At 43.0% G+C, this 22,332-nt stretch overlaps 1 protein-coding gene across 1 annotated transcript; it reads left to right on the plus strand.

Annotated features, from left to right (window-relative positions):
• Window positions 1–2,069: 2,069 nt before the first annotated feature.
• WSB1 (WD repeat and SOCS box containing 1) lies at window positions 2,070–21,040 on the plus strand. The gene is made up of 9 exons (XM_040424876.1): window positions 2,070–2,258; window positions 3,234–3,402; window positions 8,270–8,538; window positions 14,462–14,593; window positions 16,462–16,562; window positions 18,238–18,410; window positions 19,187–19,300; window positions 19,536–19,643; window positions 19,735–21,040. The coding sequence occupies exons 1-9, from the start codon at window positions 2,219–2,221 to the stop codon at window positions 19,895–19,897; spliced, it is 1,269 nt and encodes a 422-aa protein (XP_040280810.1). The 5' UTR covers window positions 2,070–2,218; the 3' UTR covers window positions 19,898–21,040.
• The last annotated feature ends 1,292 nt before the right edge of the window (window positions 21,041–22,332 follow it).

Consider the following 22,332-nt stretch of genomic DNA (forward strand, 5'->3'; position numbering starts at 1 on the left):
TTGAAGAGTGGTAACGTACTATCAAATAGCGATTCAATTGAGCAGTGTTACACATATACCTGCAATGTTTCCTTGGTATTCTTTATTACAAGACGTCATCCACCAGAAGTTGTAAAAGTATTGTTACCAGCTCATTGTGTTACAACGAATATTAACTATATTCCCTCCGGAAACATCACCCCAAGGGAATAATACCCAGTGTCTGTAACTCTTGTCACCTGACACTAGGAGGAGCTCTTTTCCTTAGAGCTGACACTCCACCTTATCTGAGTAAGTGGATAGAAGACCATATCTGGTTGTTCATCTAGGACAGTTGATCGCTCATTGTTTGGATTCAATTTTTGTTTACCACCATCTTCTTGATTCTTGACACCAATTGTTCACTTCTTGATTGAACAATCAATTGAGCAGTGTTACACATATACCTGCAATGTTTCCTTGGTATTCTTTATTACAACACTTCTTGAAAATCATTCTAAGTCCTTGGAGTGGGGAGCCCTTGAATGGAGAGCGCAGACTAGTATAGATATACACCTAGGGGTGGGTCCCTTTGGGAATATAGATCTGTGAAATATACACCCAGGGGTGGGTCCCTTTAGGACTAGTATAAATATACACCCATGGGTGGGTCCCTTCTACAATAGACACCCCTTGTACTCAAGCTACCCAGGAGTCCTTGAATGGGGAGCACCGATCAATTCTTTATTGAACACTTCTTGATTGAACAATCAATCAATTGAGCAGTGTTACACATATACCTGCAATGTTTCCTTGGTATTCTTTATTACAAGACGTCATCCACCAGAAGTTTTAAAAGTATTGTTACCAGCTCATTGTGTTAGAACAAATATTAACTATATTCCCTCGGGAAACATCACCCCAAGGGAATAATACCCAGTGTCTGTTACTCTTGTCACCTGACACTAGGAGGAGCTCTTATCCTTAGAGCTGACACTCCACCTTATCTGAGTAAGTGGATAGAAGACCATATCTGAGTGGATAGAAGACCATATCTGAGTAAGTGGATAGAAGACCATATCTGAGTGGATAGAAGACCATATCTGAGTAAGTGGATAGAAGACCATATCTGAGTGGATAGAAGACCATATCTGAGTAAGTGGATAGAAGACCATATCTGAGTGGATAGAAGACCATATCTGAGTAAGTGGATAGAAGACCATATCTGAGTGGATAGAAGACCATATCTGGTTGTTCATCTAGGACAGTTGATCGCTCATTGTTTGGATTCAGTTTTTGTTTACCACCATCTTTTTGACACCGATGACCCTCGTCTAGGTTATTGAACGTCAATTGACTTTTTAGATTTTCTGAGCTGCAGGACTATTCACGATTTATTTGATTGTTTGCTATTGTTATTTTAAGATTTTTGTCTTCTATTCTATTTCAGTAGGGATTACTCATAGTTTTATATATTTTTTTATGAATAAATATATTTTTAATAATATATTTATCTCCATTTTTATCCATGCTACACCAGTCAATAGAGTGCCATCCATCTTGTCTATTTGTAAACACACTGTCATTTATCAGGCGGTGGGTACGCCTGGCATAGAGCACCTCTGTGATTCTGAATAGGTGAGCCACTAACTTGTTTGAAAATCTCATCTACTGAGCTGGTAATGTATTCTGCTGCACATGGAAATCCACATACACCCTTAGGCATGGAACAGTGTGGACCTCAAGCAGGCCCAGGTCACTGCTCAGTATAGCCTACATATCTACAGACCCTGCTGTACCATTACGTGCCTCTGACTCCATACAGAGACTTTCCACCATGTTCTCTATGACCTATAGCATTAGCAGCCTCTCCTGGACGCCCTATTACACATACTCCGCACTCCACATTCCTATCCGCCGAGTCACGTGTGAATTCCTCCCGGGAGCCCATACATTCCAGTTGCATAGAATAAGCCCCTCCCTTTCCCTGACTGATCATGTGATCAACCTCTCAGCCCAGGAGAGCAGCCAACGCCTCGAGCGCCTCTGTGGCAGCTGTTGGAGTAGTGACGTCATGTCACGTCCCCGCCCCCGGACTTTTTTCGGGCGGTGTGAGCCATTTTGTAGTCAGTTGCTTGAAGTGCAGGCGTCGGGAGCGTTGGTGCGGAGGGAAGCGGTGTACAGTTTGGTTGTCGTGCAGTCGTTTGTTGTAGCCGGATTCGCTGAGACTTTCTTCCCTAGACGTCTGGTTCCTATTTAGATGGCAAGCTTTCCCGACTTTGTAAACGAAAATGAAATAGGTGAGTCCGCGGGCAGACGTGCGCCTCCTCCAGCGCTTCATGGCTGCTGAATGGAGGAGAGCCAGGGGCTGCTATTATCCTGACCTTTCTGTATATTCTCTTCTCATGGCTGCTGAATGGAGGAGAGCCAGGGGCTGCCTGGTGGTCGGGGGTCTTATTATCCTGCACTTTCTGTATATTCTCTTCTCATGGCTGGTGAATGGAGAGCCAGGGGCTGCTATTATCCTGACCTTTCTGTATATTCTCTTCTCATGGCTGCTGAATGGAGGAGAGCCAGGGGCTGCCTGGTGGTCGGGGGTCTTATTATCCTGCACTTTCTGTATATTCTCTTCTCATGGCTGGTGAATGGAGAGCCAGGGGCTGCTATTATCCTGACCTTTCTGTATATTCTCTTCTCATGGCTGCTGAATGGAGGAGAGCCAGGGGCTGCCTGGTGGTCGGGGGTCTTATTATCCTGGCCTTTTAAGGTCATTCTATATATTCTCTTCTCATGGTGGCTCTGGATGTGTTGTAGTCTTGCCTGGTGATGGAAATACGAATACATGCTGGGTATGGCGTAATTTAATTATAAGGTGTTGATCTCCTCCAGTCCTTCCATTCTATTATTGCTATCACATGACTGGGTTTGTCAAGGTGTAGTCAGAGCTGCTGTTTCCCATGTCTGTGCCCTCCCCCACCAGTGTGTGGAATTTACTTCACCTATTTCTGCTGCCTGACACTCATCCAACCAGACCACTTCATTCCTTCCCATCCCCCTACCCTCCCTCTTCCTACCATCCCCCATATATATCACACACACACTGGCTCGCATGCCTATCCACCAGCAGTCCAGCACTCCCCTCCGGCTAGTATCCTCCTTGGTCTAGGATGTGAGATGCTGGGTTCATTTTCTTATACTTTTCTTCATGCGTTATTCATACCATCCCATTAATCCTGATTTATGTATATATATCTCATTTCCTTGATCTCTTTTAGCAAGATCTCGGAGCATTGGGGAGCTGATATCACTGACTTCTCCGTTCGAGCAGAAGTATGGCCGTGAAAATTGGACAGTGGCTTTCGCTCCAGACGGCTCCTATTTTGCTTGGTCTCAGGGTCATCGTATTGTGAAACTGGTTCCTTGGTCTCAGTGCCTTAAAAACTTGTAAGTAACGTGTTGTATGTTCCCTAGAGTCTGCATGGGTGATAGGTTTTGTTCCTTACTGCCAATGCATTAGGGATAAAACTCCCCAATGCATTGGCATAGGGTACTTTCACACTTTCCGGTATTGAGTTCCGTCCTAGGGGATCAATACCGGGGGGGGGGGGGGGGGAACAGATCAGTTTTATCCCCAATGCATTCTGAATGGAAAGCGATCCGTTCAGGATGCGTCAGTTCAGTCCTTTTACGTTATTTGGATGGAGAAAATACCGCAGCATGCTGCATTTTTCTCTGGCCAATAATCCTGAACACTTGCTAGAATGCTGTATCATATATATATATATATATATATATATATATATATATATATATATATATATATATATATATATATATATATATATATATATATATTTTCATATTCCATTGTCCTGTATTAGTGCCGAATCCGGCATTAAAATTGCTGCATTAGCGGATCCGGTCTGCACATGCGCAGACCTTTTTAAAAATGAAAAATAAATAACGGATCCGTTTTTCCGGAGAGGCGGATCCTGTATTGCAATGCATTTGTGAGACGGGTCAGTCTACAAATCTGTTTGCATGCAGATTGCCAGATCCGGTAGACGGAACTGCCTGCCGGAATTCAGCAACGCTAGTGTGAAAGTACCCTAAAACGGTTGGCAGCTTATATTTTGCAATGGGTGTGACTGCCTTTTGAGTTTATTACTAGAGCGACGTTACCTTATGCGAATCGCATAGTGGTAGGCTTGAGCGACTCGACCTTCAGATCATAGCTCCAAAGTCAATTCATTCAAATACTTTGATTTTAATGCTGTTTCCGCACAGCATTACAATGTATTGGCTCCGTGGAGCCAAAGTTTGACTCCAGAGACTTTTAATTCCTATTGTATTCCTCTTTGCATATTTAAAAAAGCAATCCAAACTGGGCTGTGGTACCAAGGTACCAGCCAGTACCAAAGCCCATTTCGGAGTGCTATTTTAAATATCTTTTAAAATGCACAGATATGAATACAGTAACAAGACAACTTTGGCTCCACGGAACCAATACGTTTTAATGCTGCGCGGAAAAGTATTTGAGCAAATCGCTCTGTTCACATTTACATGTTGGGCATATGTGTTGAGTGTATATGCCCAGATTATGCTAAAGTGGTGTCCTTTGGGCATTTATTGGGTGTGTAATCATACTGTTAATACTACTGTGTATGTAAGAGTTCCTATTCAGTAAAAAAATGAGAGCTTTTACAGCGGGAGTTAATGGCAGATCTACGTGGCAGTACTTAACGTTATTTCCCATGACAGAAACCCTTTATATAGCTGACGGACATTAGCGATGTGCTGATGTCAGCAGTACATAACAGTATGCTTTATAACTCCCTGCCGCCGTTCTCTTAAAATATGCTAATGAGCCTCTAGGTGCTATTAGGGCGTTGCTTCAGCACCTAGAGGCTCAGTCCACTCACCCTTTGGCACGCCCAGGTCCACTTGATTGACTTTCGAGTTCTCCCCATCGTCCCGTAAATCCTGCACAGCCCGTTTAGTATTCGGCGCAGTGAGTGAAGGGACGCGCTCCTGCTGCCGGCTTCACTCACTATGCCTGCGCCTAATACTAAACGTGCGGTGCGGGATTTACGGGACGATGAGAACTCGCCAGTCAATCAACTGGACCTGGGGGTGCCAAAGGGTGAGTGGACTGAGCCTCTAGGTGCTGAAGCAACGCCCTAATAGCACCTAGAGGCTCATTAGCATATTTTGAGAACTGCGGCAGGGAGTTATAAAGCATACTGTTATGTACTGCTGACATCAGCACATCGCTAATGTCAGTCAGCTACAGAACGTTATTTCTCATGACAGAAACCCTTTAACAGTATTCATCGGGGAATACTCCCAACATGTATTTTCAATGGACTCTACAGCCGACATGTGAACATAGCCTTACAAATAAAATGGAGTACACTAAACGTGCTATGCAGATTTCTCAATCTGTGCACGTTGCCTATTAAATTTGGCTCATCTTTAAACCTAACACTTTGATCTATAAACGATACTCCAGTTTTTATCACCTCCTCCCACTGGAGGGAGTTTGACTTTTTTTTTTGAAGTCAGTGACTCGAGTGAAACTAATTAACGTAACCAAAAAGTTACGTTATCGGCACAAGTAACTCTAAAAAGTCAAAATTCCCCAGTTTGAGGTTTTGAAGCTTTAATTCTGGTGTGCAGGGTGTGATATATTCCGCCCCCCCCCCCCCCCCCACATTCTGTCTCCTGTCTCTTTGGACCTGGGATAAGCAGACTCTAGACCCTTTTAGTGGTATACCTGGCAGCGGTCCAGAAAACCCCACATGATCTTGCATATCTTCACTTGTAGGAACTCCAGAAACTTGCGGACACATCTGAATTAGCAGCTCATGTTAGACGCTGAATGCTTTAAATGGGCTGTCCAGTTTCAGGTGGAAAACGGGCTACGCTTGGGATCCGCCTGCAGGTAAAGAATTGATCATCACTTAGGCTACTTTCACACTGGCGTTTTGCCTTTCCGTTTGTGAGATCCGTTCAGGGCTCCCACAAGCGGTCCAAAACGGATCAGTTTTGCCCTAATGCATTCTGAATGGAAACGGATCCGCTCAGAATGCATCAGTTTGCCTCCGTTCAGTCTCCATTCCGCTCTGGAGGTGGACACCAAAACACTGCTTGCCGCATTTTGGTGTCCGTCTGACGAAACTGAGCCAAACCGTCCTGGCACACAATGTAATTCAGTGGGAGCAGATCCGTTTTCTATGACACAATCTGGCACAATAGAAAACTGATCAGTCTCCCATTGACTTTCAATGGAGTTCATGACGGATCTGCCTTGGCTATGTTAAAGATAATACAAATAGATCCGTTCATGACAGATGCATGCGCTTGTATTATTGTAACTGATCTGTTTTTGCAGATCCGCCCAAACCACGAGTGAAAGTACCCCTACTTTCACAATCGCGTTTGGTGCAGATCCGTCATGGATCTGCACAGACGGATCCGTTCAGATAATACAACCGTCTGAATCCGTTCAGAACGGATCCGTTCTGATTATCTTTAACATAGCCAAAACGGATCTGTCTTGAACACTATTGAAAGTCAATAGAGGATGGATAATTTTTCATTTGTCATAGAAAACTGATCCATCCCCATTGACTTACGTTGTGTGTAAGGGTGGATCCGTTTGGCTCAGTTTTATCAGACCGACACCAAAGCGCTGCAAGTCTCTGATGGAAACTGAGGCATTCTGAACGGAACCTTTTCCATTCAGAATTCATTAGGGCAAAAACTGATCCATTTTGGACCGCTTGTGAGAGCCCTGAACGGATCTCGCAAACTGCAAGCCAAAACGTTTTTCTTTTCCGGCATAGAGCTCCATCCTAGGGGCTTTATACCGGAAAAGAACTGATCAGTTTTATCCTAATGCATTCTGAATGGAGAGTAATCCGTTCAGGATGTCTTCAGTTCAGTCTTTTTGACTTTTCAGGACTGAGATAATACCGCAGCATGCTGCGGTTTTATCTCCGTCCAAAATTCTGGAACACTTGCCTGAATGCCGGATCGGGCATTTTTTTTCCCATTGACATGCATTAATGCCAGATCCAGCCCCGACTGTTCAGGCAAAACTGATCCGTTTTTCCAGATGACACCGGAGAGACGGATCCGGCATTTCAATGCATTTGTCAGACGGGTCAGGATCTGGATCCTGATCAGTCTGACAGATGCCATCAGTTTGTATATGACGGAACTGCCTGCTGGAATCCTCTGCCACAAGTGTGAAAGTACCCTAATACCTGGCAGATCCCGTGCTGTCAGTCTGGTTCTACTGGCTGGGCTCTGTTTACCCCACTGCAGTGTTGATGTCGCATCAACATGTGACCGCTGCAGCCAATCACTGGGCTCCTTGCGATGGCACTATCTGCCAGATTAGTAATGAGCAACTACTTTCTTGCAGGCAGATCCCAAAGGTCACCTGGTTTCCTCCTGAAACTAGATAGCACTTTTAAAGGGGTGGTCTCACTTAAGTAAATGGCATTTATAGAGTAGAGAAAGTTAATACAAGGCTCTTACTAATGCACTGTGATGGGAGCAGCTGCTGCGGCCTATACACAGAGATGGCACCTTTACCTATAGTGTACAAGCACGACCACCGCTGCTGGACTGCGAGGTGGTCATAACCCCTGGAGACAGTCTATAATGTGATGGAGAAATGAATCAAGCTAATGAATGAACTTTCTCTGCATGATAAATGACATTTGCTGCAGTGAGACAACCCCTTTAAGGTTGGTGCTTCTATTACTATTGCAGTACTTAGGCTCGGTTTACACTGAGCAGTCTCAGCAGATTTCATGGAAAGAATAAGGGTACTTTCACACTAGCGGCAGGACGGATCCGACAGGCTGTTCACCCTGTCGGGTCCGTCCTGCCGCTATTTCGCCGGACCGCCGCTCCGTCCCCATTGACTATAATGGGGGCGGAGCTCCGGCGCAGCACTTCAGTTCGCGGTGAGAGGCTGCCGGACTAAAGTCGGACATGCAGTACTTCTAGTCCGACGGCCTTTTGCCGTGCTGCGTCGGAGCTCCGCCCCCATTATAGTGGCAGGACGGATCAGACAGTGTTAACAGCCTGTCGGATTCGTCCTGCCGCTAGTGTGAAAGTAGCCTAATGCAGCATGCAACGCTATTCTTCCCATCAGATAGATTGAAGGCCTTCTAAGTTTATGGGGTCTGTCAGATCAGGCAGAGTATTGTGGTGGTCTTTATACACAGAAGTCGTGTGCAGGAGCCCTTATTGTCTGAGGGGTTTTTCAGTTAACTCTCTCCTTCCTCTTCAGTGCTGCTGGCAGTACAAAGAACATTGTAAACTTGACAACTGGAAGACTATCGAGACAGAACAGCGATGCCGCACAAAGAAGCAGGCCTCAAGAGCATTCCATAGACTGCGGGGACATTGTCTGGAGTCTGGCATTTGGATCATCTGTACCAGAAAAACAGAGTAGCTGTGTGAATATAGAATGGCACCGCTTCAAGTTTGGTCAAGACCAGCTGCTGCTTGCTACAGGGCTGAGCAATGGGCGGATCAAGATATGGGATGTTTATACAGGTAGTTGACAAGACAGTAACACTTATTACATGCAGGCAATATAATTTAGGGGCGTCTTTCAGGCAAACGCCCTCTTCCCAATCCATGTGGCTGGACCTCTGGAGGAGGCATACTTACCTGCCTCCACGGTCTCGGTCCAGTCAACACATCCTGTTTGACTGGCTGCAGCGGTGAGGTGTCCGTCATGTGTTTTCAAAACACTGCTGTGGCCAAGAAGTGTAACCTCCTGTGACTAGTACCACTCTCCGGAATGCTAAGCTCCTACAGCTTTAATGAGAGAGTAATTCCACTTACTCAGTAGTTGACATCCTCTTCTTCTTTTTTTTTTTTTTTTTTTTGTGTGATTAAGAAATGCAAATTAAAAGATGGCTGGCTCACAGTAACATATCTATTTAATAAGATACAATAACTTATAGTTTAAAAAATATAAATACAGTCCCAGGCTATGAGCTGTGCGCTACAATTGGCCAGCGCTGCAGCAAGGGACAACCCTAATACAAAAACTCCGCCCAGTACAACAGAGGGAGCTGCACACACCGGAGCCTATACCGGGCGAACGGAGCGGCGCCCAGACATACTAGTAAGTGCAGGGGGACCCCTGGGCGCCGCTCTGCCCACTGATATATAGTTAGTTTTTAAACTAGTGAAAGGTCCTCTTTAAGTCCTCTCCTATTTGTTAGGATGTACGCTGGTATCGGTCACATTAATCCCGAGCTATTGTATAATACAGAGGCTCTTTCTATTGTTTAAAAGATGCAGTTCAATGAATCGGCCAAATGTGTGATAGAGATATGTCTCTGTCTCTGGTATTGTCCACTCTTATATACTTTGAGTTATTTCACTCTTACCAGACTCTGTCTTCCTGCGCTTGCTGTACCGGCTGGGATATCTTCACACATGCGCTTTGCAAACTTACCCATGCCAGACTTCAGAGATCTTTCAGGGCTCTGTTCTTACGCTTGCAGTATACAAGGAGGGTTTTTCAAATGTCTATGATCACTGTTCTTTGACAAGAACAGTGATCATATACAATTGAAAAACTCTCCTTGTATACTGCAAGCGTCAGACATCGGTTTGAGTTATTTCACTCTTAGGGCTCTTTCACACTTGTGTTGTTGGGTTCCGGCATAGAGTTCCGTCGTCGGGGCTCTATGCCGGAAGAATCCTGATCAGGATTATCCCAATGCATTCTGAATGGAGAGAAATCCGTTCAGGATGCCTTCATTTCCGGAACGGAAAGTTTTTTTGGCTGGAGAAAATACCGCAGCATGCTGCGCTTTTTGCTCCGGCCAAAAACCCTGAACACTTGCCGCAAGGCTGGATCTGGAATTAATGCCCATTGAAAGGCATTAATCCGGATCCGGCCTTAAGCTAAACGTCGTTTTGGCACATTACCGGATCTGACGTTTAGCTTTTTCTGAATGGTTACCATGGCTTCCAGGACGCTAAAGTCCTGGTTGCCATGGTAAAGTGTAGTGGGGAGCGGAGGAGCAGTATACTTGCCGTCCGTGCGGCTCCCGGGGCGCTTTAGAGTGAAGTCAGGCCGCCCCATGCTCATGGATGACGTGTCACATGGATCACGTCATCCATGCGCATGGGGCGCTCTGACGTCATTCTGGAGCGCCCAGGGAGCCGCACGGACTGTAAGTATACCGCTCCCCCTATGGCAACCAGGACTTTAATAGCGTCCTGGGTGCCATAGTAACACTGAACGCATTTTGAAGACGGATCCGTCTTCAAATGCTTTCAGTTCACTTGCGTTGTTACGGATCCGGCGGGAACCTCCGGCAAATGGAGTGCACGACGGATCCGGACAACGCAAGTGTGAAAGAGGCCTTACCAAAGTATATGAGTGGACGGTACCACAACTTGGAATATTGGCACAATCGCTGAACTGTAAAGTATATAACCTGATCAGTCAAAAAGACTGAACTCAAGACATCCTGATGCATCCTGAACAGATTGCTCTCCATTCAGAATGCATGGGGATAAAACTGATCAGTTCTTTTCTGGTATAGAGCCCCTAGGATGGAACTCTGTGTTGGGGGAAAAAAAACAAAAAAACGCTAGTGTGAAAGTACCCTTAATGTTGCATGCGTGATCTCCGCATGTTAATGCAATAAAAAAAGGACCGAGACGCCTTCTCTTATTTTATGTTTATATTTTTTTTAACTGTTTATTATTAATTGTTACTGTGAGCCAGCCATCTATTAATTTGTTGGAACTCTATGTACATAATGTTCTTGGATAGAAGGCAGGCAGTGTTCCAGAATTGTGATGAAGTGCCTGGTGAGCGGCCCTATCTAATTGTTTAAGAAATTATTTGTTTTGATGCCCTATAATTAGTCATTGGAAAATGATCTTGGCCCACTTTCTAATTGGATTGCTGACTTTCCACCATGAACAATAAGACCTTGCTCACCAGTGATCCGTGTAAAATATGCCTTACTATATTAACAGGCGAGCGCTGCTGCACCCAGTAGAAAACCTGCAGAGGCCATTGACTGATGGCCAGAAGTCCTGCTTTATTTTTATATAATTTGTACGCGATGTGGCTTCTGAAAGGACCTGTCATCTCTCCAGACTTTTGTGCTTTAGTAAATAGTTATATTTCCAATAATGCAACAATTCTGAACCCCAATTGTTGGCACGTTTTGTTTTTGTTGTATAAAGACCGTTACTAGTTGGGGGGGTGTCCCTGCAGTCGCACACTGTCCGGTTAGTGCTGAAACCTATGTCTTTTGACATGTGGAGTGTAACGCCCCTATTGTCAGTTTGTACATTTCTAGGAGTAATTTTTACAGGAACAGTACAATGCAGAGTTCTAAGAAAAGATGTAGCAGAATTGCTATTTCATGGGGGCTGTAAGTATTTACCTACAGTGGGGGAAATAATTATTTGACCCCTCACTGATTTTGTAAGTTTGTCCAATGACAAAGAAATGAAAAGTCTCAGAACAGTATCATTTCAATGGTAGGTTTATTGTAACAGTGGCAGATAGCAAATCGAAAAAAAAACTTTAAATAAAAGATAGCAACTGATTTGCATTTCATTGAGTGAAATAAGTATTTGAACCCCTACCAACCATTAAGAGTTCTGGCTCCCACAGAGTGGTTAGACACTTCTACTCAATTAGTCACCCTCATTAAGGACACCTGTCTTAACTAGTCACCTGTATAAAAGACACCTGTCCACAGAATCAATCAATCAAGCAGACTCCAAACTCTCCAACATGGGAAAGACCAAAGAGCTGTCCAAGGATGTCAGAGACAAAATTGTAGACCTGCACAAGGCTGGAATGGGCTACAAAACCATTAGCAAGAAGCTGGGAGAGAAGGTGACAACTGTTGGTGCGATTGTTCGAAAATGGAAGGAGCACAAAATGACCATCAATCGACCTCGCTCTGGGGCTCCACGCAAGATCTCACCTCGTGGGGTGTCAATGGTTCTGAGAAAGGTGAAAAAGCATCCTAGAACTACACGGGAGGAGTTAGTTAATGACCTCAAATTAGCAGGGACCACAGTCACCAAGAAAACCATTGGAAACACATTACACCGCAATGGATTAAAATCCTGCAGGGCTCGCAAGGTCCCCCTGCTCAGGAAGGCACATGTGCAGGCCCGTCTGAAGTTTGCCAATGAACACCTGAATGATTCAGAGAGTGACTGGGAGAAGGTGCTGTGGTCTGATGAGACCAAAATAGAGCTCTTTGGCATTAACTCAACTCGCTGTGTTTGGAGGAAGAAAAATGCTGCCTATGACCCCCAAAACACCGTCCCCACCGTCAAGCATGGGGGTGGAAACATTTTGCTTTGGGGGTGTTTTTCTGCTAAGGGCACAGGACAACTTATTCGCATAAACGGGAAAATGGACGGAGCCATGTATCGTGAAATCCTGAGCGACAACCTCCTTCCCTCTGCCAGGAAACTGAAAATGGGTCGTGGATGGGTGTTCCAGCACGACAATGACCCAAAACATACAGCAAAGGCAACAAAGGAGTGGCTCAAGAAGAAGCACATTAAGGTCATGGAGTGGCCTAGTCAGTCTCCGGACCTTAATCCAATCGAAAACCTATGGAGGGAGCTCAAGCTCAGAGTTGCACAGAGACAGCCTCGAAACCTTAGGGATTTAGAGATGATCTGCAAAGAGGAGTGGACCAACATTCCTCCTAAAATGTGCGCAAACTTGGTCATCAATTACAAGAAACGTTTGACCTCTGTGCTTGCAAACAAGGGTTTTTCCACCAAGTATTAAGTCTTTTTTTGTTAGAGGGTTCAAATACTTATTTCACTCAATGAAATGCAAATCAGTTGCTATCTTTTATTTAAAGTTATTTTTTCGATTTTCCTTTTGATGTGCTATCTGCCACTGTTACAATAAACCTACCATTGAAATGATACTGTTCTGAGACTTTTCATTTCTTTGTCATTGGACAAACTTACAAAATCAGTGAGGGGTCAAATAATTATTTCCCCCACTGTATACAGATGTGTGGGGAGCCTCCCTCGGTGGCCACATGCTCTTCCTGTGAATGTCACTGATGAGACCATAGTTTGGCTGGCAGCAATGCCATGCATGTAGGCAACATGTCATACTTTTGATCTGGCAGGGAATAGTAGCTGTGCTGTTGGAACTGGGTCCCTCTGACCAGGGGAGACTCATTTTTACACCATGCCTGGTCACCTGTAAATGTTTGTGTCGGACAACCCCTTTTAAGTTGTTACAAACTATAATTTCTTCTTGAGCAACTTTCTTATCTACAGCTATGCAGTTGTGTAAACATAATTATTCAGTTGTCCTTCAGATACTCTTGTATAATGGTCGCCAACCTGAGTTTCTCAAGAGCTTCCAGCGTATCATTCCTATTCCTGGGAGTTACTTTTGCAAGTGCTGTATAGCCTCTTGTCGTAGACCCACTGCCCAATAAATGCATGACATTAGCAAGTTAGATTGGGTGGCTGCTTGGCATTTGTTTTGGTTGCCAGTGGACATGCTTGTGAGAGGACAGTCAGACAGGTAACTTCACTCAAAGCTTCTGATGCCATCTTGGTGTTAATGGAATTATGTTCAGTGTCCCTATTCCTGCTTTTAGTACCACCCTTTAGGCTTGGTTCAGACACCCATAATATGATCATATTAACAGATGTACTACTGCTACAAAACCCTGGACCCCTAGTAGTTCTTCTGAATGGACCTTGGATCACCATAGAACCCTATGCTGATGTAAGGTTGCGTCAGCACATCCCTGTGGATTTCAGGTCTTGCAGCTCTATTCATGGTGTCTGAAACTGGCCTTTTAGGTCCAAGCTAGAAATGAAACTACAAACCAGAAGTGTTTGCAGAAGAGTCTAAAGACTTTTAAAGGTTACGTGATAAACTTTTTATGCTTACTGTTTACATATTAATCAGACCGATAACCTGGACTGAAAGGAAGGCAAACACGAGGCGATGCACTTTATACCTTTAGTTATTGACAACTGTGCTGAAAGGAGCTGTTTTCATATTGTATCTCCAGTATCAGTCTTGGTGTAATTACAAATACCCACTCCATCCCCTTGCCAGTCTGATATTGATGACCCATCCTGACGATGGGTCACCAATATTGGCAGCTAGACAACCACTTTAATTCCACTGTGCAATGATCTCCATTATTATTGCTCCTTGTGAGGCTGGCCTAAAAGTTAAGGAGCAGTTTCTCCTGCATATGGGTAGACATGATACAGCTATTCCCTGCCCACTACTACAGGGACAAACTGCCAAATAGAAGTCCTATAATGACCAGACATGCTGTTATTCCCCCTTTACTGTATACACACAGCAACTTATTCTGAAAAATTACACAATAGTTTAAGTTTTGTAAAATATTTCTTCACCATCTGGCATGTACACTTGTATCTTAATTCTTCTGTTTGTTTTCCTTAGGGAAGCTCCTCCTTAATCTGATGGATCATACCGAAATTGTTAGAGATTTGACTTTTGCCCCGGATGGCAGCCTTAAACTGGTTTCTGCTTCCAGAGACAAAACTCTCAGGGTCTGGGACCTAAAGGATGATGGTATGCTTCCAAATATATTTGTATATTCACATACTTACATAATGCAACTGTGTGAAGTCCTGAGCCCTCCCTGTTCATGTTAATCATGTTTGCATTCTGCGCCTGTTTTTATGTGACGTATTGTCATTGAATTGCTTGATGGTAAGTGAGGATATCTCAATGAGATGTTGGTAAAACAAAGCAAATGGGGTAGCCAGGTATATGTAAAAATTCCTAGATGCCCTGCTATATGGCAACTTATAGCCTAGCAGTTGACTCTACTAGTGCCCCTACACACATTTGGCTTGAAAAATTTCAACCATAAAAGCAAATGGGAATTTATTTATTTATTTATTTATTTATTTTTCCCTTCTGCTGTTTTTATTCCTTACAAAAAATGCCTAAACGCCAAATCTTAGACCTGATGGGGGAGAACTGGCCCATAGCAACCAGATTCCACCTTTCATTTTCCAAATGAGCTCTGAAAAATTAAAGGTGGCATCTGATTGGCTGCTATGGGCAACTAAGCCAGTTCTGCTTTACACCAGTCTGGAGCCGATTTTAATGCAAAAAAAATGTACAAAACGCCACTAAAAGCCTGATTATGAACCTACCCTGACACTGTCAGTTAGCCTGTTTGCATCCTTAAAGGGGTTGTCCGGGTTCAGAGCTGAACCCGGACATACCCTTTTTTTTTCACCCAGGCAGCCGCCCTGAGGCTAGCATCGGAGCATCTCGTGCTCCGATGCGCTCCCGTGCCCTGCACTAGATCGCGCAGGGCACAGGCTTTTTTGTTTTCAATAACACACTGCCGGGCGGTAACTTCCGCCTGGCAGTGTGTTCGGTGACATCACCGGCTCTGAGGGGCGGGCTTTAGCTCTGCCCTAGTCGTTTTACTGGGTAGGGCAGAGCTAAATCCCGCCCATCAGTGCCGGTAACGTCCCCGGGGTTCCTGTCAGCCCCATGGAGAGCCCCGGTACGTCACTGGAACTCCTAAAAATGCCTTTGCCCTGTGCAATTTAGCGCAGGGCAAAGGAGAGCATCTGAGCATGAACTGCTCCGATGCTCATGTCAGGGGGGCTGCCAGGGTGAAAATGGAGGGATGTCCGAGTTTAGCTCTGAACCTGGACAACCCCTTTAATACTTGTTCAAGATAATACAGGAACTTTAGCTTGGGAAAATCTGACATGTGGCCGCAAAAAAAAATCCGCTGTGTAAATTGCCCTGCAGTGTGGATTTTAGATCCACAACATGTCAATTTAGGCCTTATTCACACGTCCGTTGTTTCTTTCCTGATCTGTTCCGTTTTTTGTGGAACAGATCTGGACCCACTCATTTTCAATGGGTCCGGAAAAAAAAATTAAAAAATCATTTTTTTTCAGGACCCATTGAAAATGAATGGGTCCAGATCTGGTCCGCAAAAAACGGAACAGATCAGGAAAGAAACAACGGACGTGTGAATAAGGCCTTATACTGTGAAATTCCATTGCAGATTGCATCCTTTGCAATGCACAGCATAAAATACACAGAAAATCCATATGTAACATGTGGATTTGTGGCTGCAAGCTCCCTGCAGACATGCCCAAGCCACTAGAGATTAGAGTGCATTGTGCTCCCAAAAAACTGTGTAGCACTAAGTAGATAATGCTAGTGCTAAATTGTGGGTGAAAATTCCATTTTTTTTTTTTTTTTTTCAGTTGGGGGAAGTGGTTCATCCAGTAAATTGCAGGTGTCTGGTTAGTGCCATAAAGACTGACAAATATTTGCTTTGAGGATACAAGTTGGTTTTATTACTAAATGTAAATTTGTTGTGCCTGTCTTTATATTTGAATTTATTTTATTTTTTGTTTCTTTTGGAAATTGCAATAATGAACTGTTGTGTCTTTTAGGCAATATGATGAAAGTGTTAAGGGGGCACCAGCACTGGGTGTATTGCTGCACGTTCTCCCCCGACTCCTTAATGTTGTGTTCCGTTGGCGCTGGGAAAGCTGTAGGTTTCAAAGTTCCTCATTTATTTTTATTTTTTTTAGATTTTAATGTCCTATCAAGGAGTATTAACTGAGGCTGTGCTCAGTGTCGTTAATGATTTTGGCCCACTGATAAAAGCCTAATGATGCATGATAGAACTTGCTGAAAGTGTTAGCTGGCAAAAATAATCATAACTTGCACCGCTTTCGGCAAGCCAGTCCATTTCAGAATCCTTTAATGAGTAATATGCCAGAATCCATTCGCTGTCATTGGCCTCATACCTTGCTTTGCATATGCTAATATAATTAGAATTTGAGTCTATAGCATATGGTTCTGGAAATGCACTTTGTATAGTAATACCAGTGATATATTATTGCATTTACATTTGCCATATTTTACATTATGACCTGCTGCTGTCTCTAAAAAACAGGGCAGGCGCTGCTCCTGCAATTTGCCCTTATGGCACTAATGCATTAATTATAATTAAATGACTAGTTAAAAAACGCAGATTTTTAAATGCAATTGTAATTAGATTGAGCATTTTGTGCGTAACGACCTTTCTCAGAAGGAGCAGTTAACACCTTTAAAGTTAGCCTATATGGATGTTGACGTTCTTGTTTAAGACATTGCTATTGTAGGTTGTGTGTTTTCCATAAGCTTCTTGCTTTCCCTGTCACAGGTGGTGGCAGCAATATGGGTGTGATTGAGGTTAAGTTGGCACCACACAAAGGAGAGCACAGTGGTGTTAGCTGGGCAGAGAGTGGCATCTCTGGCTACCAGGCTGGGGACGACCAATGCCGCAGGACGAAGTAACCTTGCAATCGACTGCAAGGTGTACTGTACGTACGCAGGTGCTGGTTGATGTCCACTTTCTGCTTTTTCTTTCTTTACTTTATTTTAGCTATTGTATTTATTTTATTTTCATTTTAATATTGTTTTTATTTATTAAGACTAAGGTCATAATTGCTTTATTCTTACTACTCCAGTTACATGGAAGTTTCTCATGAACTAATAAGCAATTGTTAATTATAGAATATAGCCATGTTGTACATAATGAAAATAACCGCTCCTATTTCCTTCAACCTAGTTTTCTAACATTGCCAGTCACACATATATCCATGAAGTATCTTGATCCTCCATATAGCCTTATGTTGCTACACATTTTAGTTTGTGTATTTGTTAGTTATTGTCTGTTTGCCAAAAGTGTTTTCTTTTGGCTGTCAACTTTCTCTTTTCTTGCAGTATCTGTTTCTCTCCCTGGGCTCACGTTGGTGATTCAAGCCTATTGTAAACCAGTGAACTTATTCTATCAAAGGGGGTATTACTGGAGTAACCATATGATAATTTCTATTCTGTTTATATCGTTAGACCTATACTTTACAAACGGGTTGTAATGCAGAACCCAACTGTCACCTTGTAGCCTTAAAAGCAAACTGAACTCATTTGTTTTTATATTGTGCATTTTATAGAACTTGCTTTTAGCCTTAACATTTTTAACTTGAGCTTATTTTAAGTTTTTTAATTTTTTTTTGCATGCTTACTCTATGTAAAGTTATCCCATTAATATACTGGGTATGACACTGAGCAAGTAATGTAATTTTCTTATTTTAATAGTAATTTTTGTAGTCTTAGTTTCCTTGATTTGTCTGTTTGAGGTTTCCATTTCATAGACTATAACCACTGTGTTTTACTTTTAGGTTTTTCTGTGGGACATGGATAAATATACTATGATCCGTAAGCTAGAAGGACACTTCAATGATGTGGTAGCTTGTGAATTCTCTCCTGATGGAGCTTTGTTAGCTACTGCATCTTATGATACCAGAGTATACGTCTGGGATCCCCATATTGGGTCTATTCTTTTTGAATTTGGGTATGTAAATCCTAAAATTAAATTTCTTAAAGAGTAACTGAACCTTTTGAGTAAAGTTTTAATAAGATGTCCCCCAATGCCCTAATAGAACTTTTTCTAACTTGCTTTATTAATGGATTTTCTATCGACGGGTTCCAGGAGTCGGACCCCCCCTCCTCCCCCCTTGATCTGATATTGATTGGGGCTACATGCACACGACCGTGCCGATTAAATTATTTATTTTTTTGCAGTCCGGATCTGCAAAAAACGGAAGCAGTCTGTGTGCAATTTGCGGAACGAAATGGGCAGCCCATTGTAGAAATGCCTATTGTCCGCAAAACGGACAAGAATAGGACATGCTATATTTTATATTTTTTTTGGCTGGGCCTCAGAACGGAGCAACGGATGCAGAACGGTCGTGTGCATGAGGCCTTATCCTGAGGATATGTCATCAACATAGGAAACCAACAACCCGCTAAGGTCCTCCCCTTGTTGGATGAGGCACAGTGAATTATTCTTGCTCATGTGTTTCATTAATAGAACTGCAACATTGTGACGTGCATGAAATTTCTAAGCATTTTACATTAAATGCTCAGTTACACCACATTAGTAAATGTAGGCCATTGTATCTGTTGCCCAAATATGTCAAACGTTGATTCATAACTATTTTGTGTTCTCAATCGTGTAAAAAAAAATAAATAAATGTATAACCCATAGGTTTTGCAGAATGCTTCCTTTCTTAAATCCAGTTGTATATTGAAATGGTGCATGATTATTATTTTGTTTGCTCATTTCAGGCACTTATTTCCCCCTCCAACGCCTATATTTGCAGGGGGAGATAATGGTCGCTGGGTGAGATCAGTCTCATTTAGCCACGATGGGGTACATATTGCAAGCATTGCCGATGATAAGTAAGTTAACTTTTTTTATTTTTTATATATATAAATAACTTTGCATATTTTAACTTTCCTGATTTGCCTTAAGCATTACTTAGTGTTGTAACGCATGTACTTTTCTTTTCATTGTTTCTGTACCTTTTTTGTGACTTGGTAACATCATAAGCATTGTCACTTCAATATAAAACCTTCAACAAAATGTATTTCTTAATTTACAAATGATCTCACAATTTTAAATATATCATTGCAGGTTGGTGAGATTTTGGCGTATTGATCAGTCACACCCTGTTGAAGCTGCACCTCTAAATAAAGGTCTTTGCTGTGCCTTTTCTACTGACGGCAGTGTTCTAGCTGCTGGGTAAGATGATAGTACATTGTATTTGGATTTTGAGCGTCTAGCTGGAAATGCTTCCTTTTTACGCAATTTAACTTGCGGTTTTCTTTGACAGAACTCAGGATGGCAACGTACACTTCTGGGCTACACCCACTTATGTTTCCAGCCTTCAGCACTTGTGTCGTATGGCAATAAGAAGAGTCATGACTACAAATCATGTTCAAAAGCTGCCAGTGCCTCCGAAAGTTATGGCATTTCTCTCTTACCAAATCATATAGGGAACTTTTGGGGGGTTTCTAGAATCTAGTTCCATTTGTTGGGACTGACGTTGTGCAAATGTATCGCAAGCTTTATGCTTTAAGACTAGGGAAACACAGTGACCTTTTAAAGAGGTTCTTTCATGGGTCCAGGCATTATGAAATAATTAGGGTGTTGTATAGGGCATAATTCATGGATGTAATATCGCTTACTAGTGTGTCTGTACGGCGCTCCGTTCTCCCGCTGTGCCCCTGTTCACTTCTCCTACCTGGTATGCAAATGAATATAATCGGTACAGGGAGGAGGAGACACCAGGGTTTCTCAATGGGTGTCTCCTCCCTGTACCGATGATATTAATTTGCATACCAGGTGGGAGAAGTGAACAGGGGCACAGCAGGAGAACACAGCGCCGTACAGACACTAGTAAGCAATATTGCATCCATGAATTATGCACTAGACAACCCCCAACTTATTTCATAATGTCTGGACTCATGAAAGGTCCTCTAACTGCATGAAACCAAGCAAGTAATGATTGTCAATGTGGTCGCGTTACTACACATGTACTGTAGTGAAGCTTCTGCTGCTTTGTTTGCTTGCAGGACACAACTTACAAGCAGCTTTTCCAGTATAGTTTGCTGCCAGTCACTTGCTACTCACCTGCGACTTGTCACCAAATATATTTTTTGGTCGTTTTTTAACGGGTATTGAAATCCTAAATCATGCAATTCTCGGCCAAATTGCACCCTAAAGTAGTTGAACACTTTTTTTTTTTTTTGCACGTGAAGTTGCGCGACCAGTCACTGTGTAGCCCTAGCCTGAATGTTACAACATATTTGAATATTCAAAGTGCAGTATTTAAACCTATTATGCATTTGTAATCACATCTGAGCTTTAACTGTGATTTAGGAGTGTATGACATTCATTGAAGTTAGAAATGGAATGTGGACTCATGAATTGTACAACTGTGAAACTGTAAATAGGCGTATGCTGTTGTGTGCTTTAATATTTTTTCTTATAATGGCTGGCTTGTAGTTGGTGTCCTCTTATCTGTGTTAAAGCAGTATGGTAAGTGTCTGTTGCGAGTTACTGTGGCACCTGGTGATTTCATGGTTGGAAAGATATCTGGCTAGGTTTAACTTTTTTACTTTTTTGAAAGAAAAAAAGATTTCACATTTAGTAAGTCGTTTGTTATTGAGGGTAGGTTGTGCTGCAGTGTTCTATGTATGTACCCCATGTATATAATAAGGCCTATTTTGGTTAGCTGCCAAAGATGAGCAAAGTGTTCGCTGTTGCCTTCTGCTGTTTATTGCACTTGCTGGTCTATTAAATGTATGCAATGCTTACAATGCTAACCATATATTTTTGTTTTAATGTTGCCAAAATGTTTTTAAATAAACAATTTTGTATATAAATGTGTTGGTGTTTAATCATTTGCACTATGTAAATGTTTGCTGCTTGTGTTAAATAAAGTTGCAGTATTTAGCAAGGTTCACACAGGGCAAAACTAGCAGTAAATTTGGAAAAATTAATTTCAAGTCTTATAACTTTTTCCTTTTTATATTAGAGTATATTCTCATGTGGCAGATTTGTTGCAGGGAGTTTTCACAAACGAACCAATTCAGGTGCAGTGTCAAATCACACAAATGATTGATCTTGGCCTTCTAGTGATGGAACAGAGCAATGCAACTTGGTGGCTTTTTGCTGGAAGGCCATATTGGCTTACTACAGTTTCGTTGTAACTTTCTGGCATATTACAAAAAAATGGGGACGGACGGACAGACCTCAAAAAAATAAAGGGAACACTTAAACACAATGTAACTCCAAGTCAATCACACTTCTATGTAATCAAACTGTCCACTTAGGAAGCAACACTGAGTGACAATCAATTTCACATGCTGTTGTGCAAATGGGATAGACAACAGGTGGAAATTATAGGCAATTAGCAAGACCCCCCCCCCCCCCCCAATAAAGGAGTGGTTCTGCAGGTGGAGACCACAGACCACTTCTCAGTTCCTATGCTTCCTGGCTGATGTTTTGGTCACTTTTGAATGGTGGCGGTGCTTTCACTCTAGTGGTAGCATGAGACGGAGTCTACAACCCACACAAGTGGCTCAGGTAGTGCAGCTTATCCAGGATGCCACGTCAATGCGAGCTGTGGCAAGAAGGTTTGCTGTGTCTGTCAGCGTAGTGAACAGAGCATGGAGGCACTACCAGGAGACAGGCCAGTACATCAGAAGATGTGGAGGAGGCCGTAGGAGGGCAACAACCCAGCAGCAGGACCGCTAACTCCGCCTTTGTGCAAGGAGGAACAGGAGGAGCACTGCCAGAGCCCTGCAAAATGACCTCCAGCAGGCCTCAAACGGTCAGCGACTCCATGAGGGCCTGACATCCACAGGTGGGGGTTCTGCTTACAGCCCAACACTGTGCAGGCCATTTGGCATTTGCCAAAGAAACC

The sequence above is a fragment of the Bufo bufo genome, chromosome 3 (genome assembly GCF_905171765.1).
Source record: "Bufo bufo chromosome 3, aBufBuf1.1, whole genome shotgun sequence".
Classification (NCBI taxonomy): domain Eukaryota; kingdom Metazoa; phylum Chordata; class Amphibia; order Anura; family Bufonidae; genus Bufo; species Bufo bufo.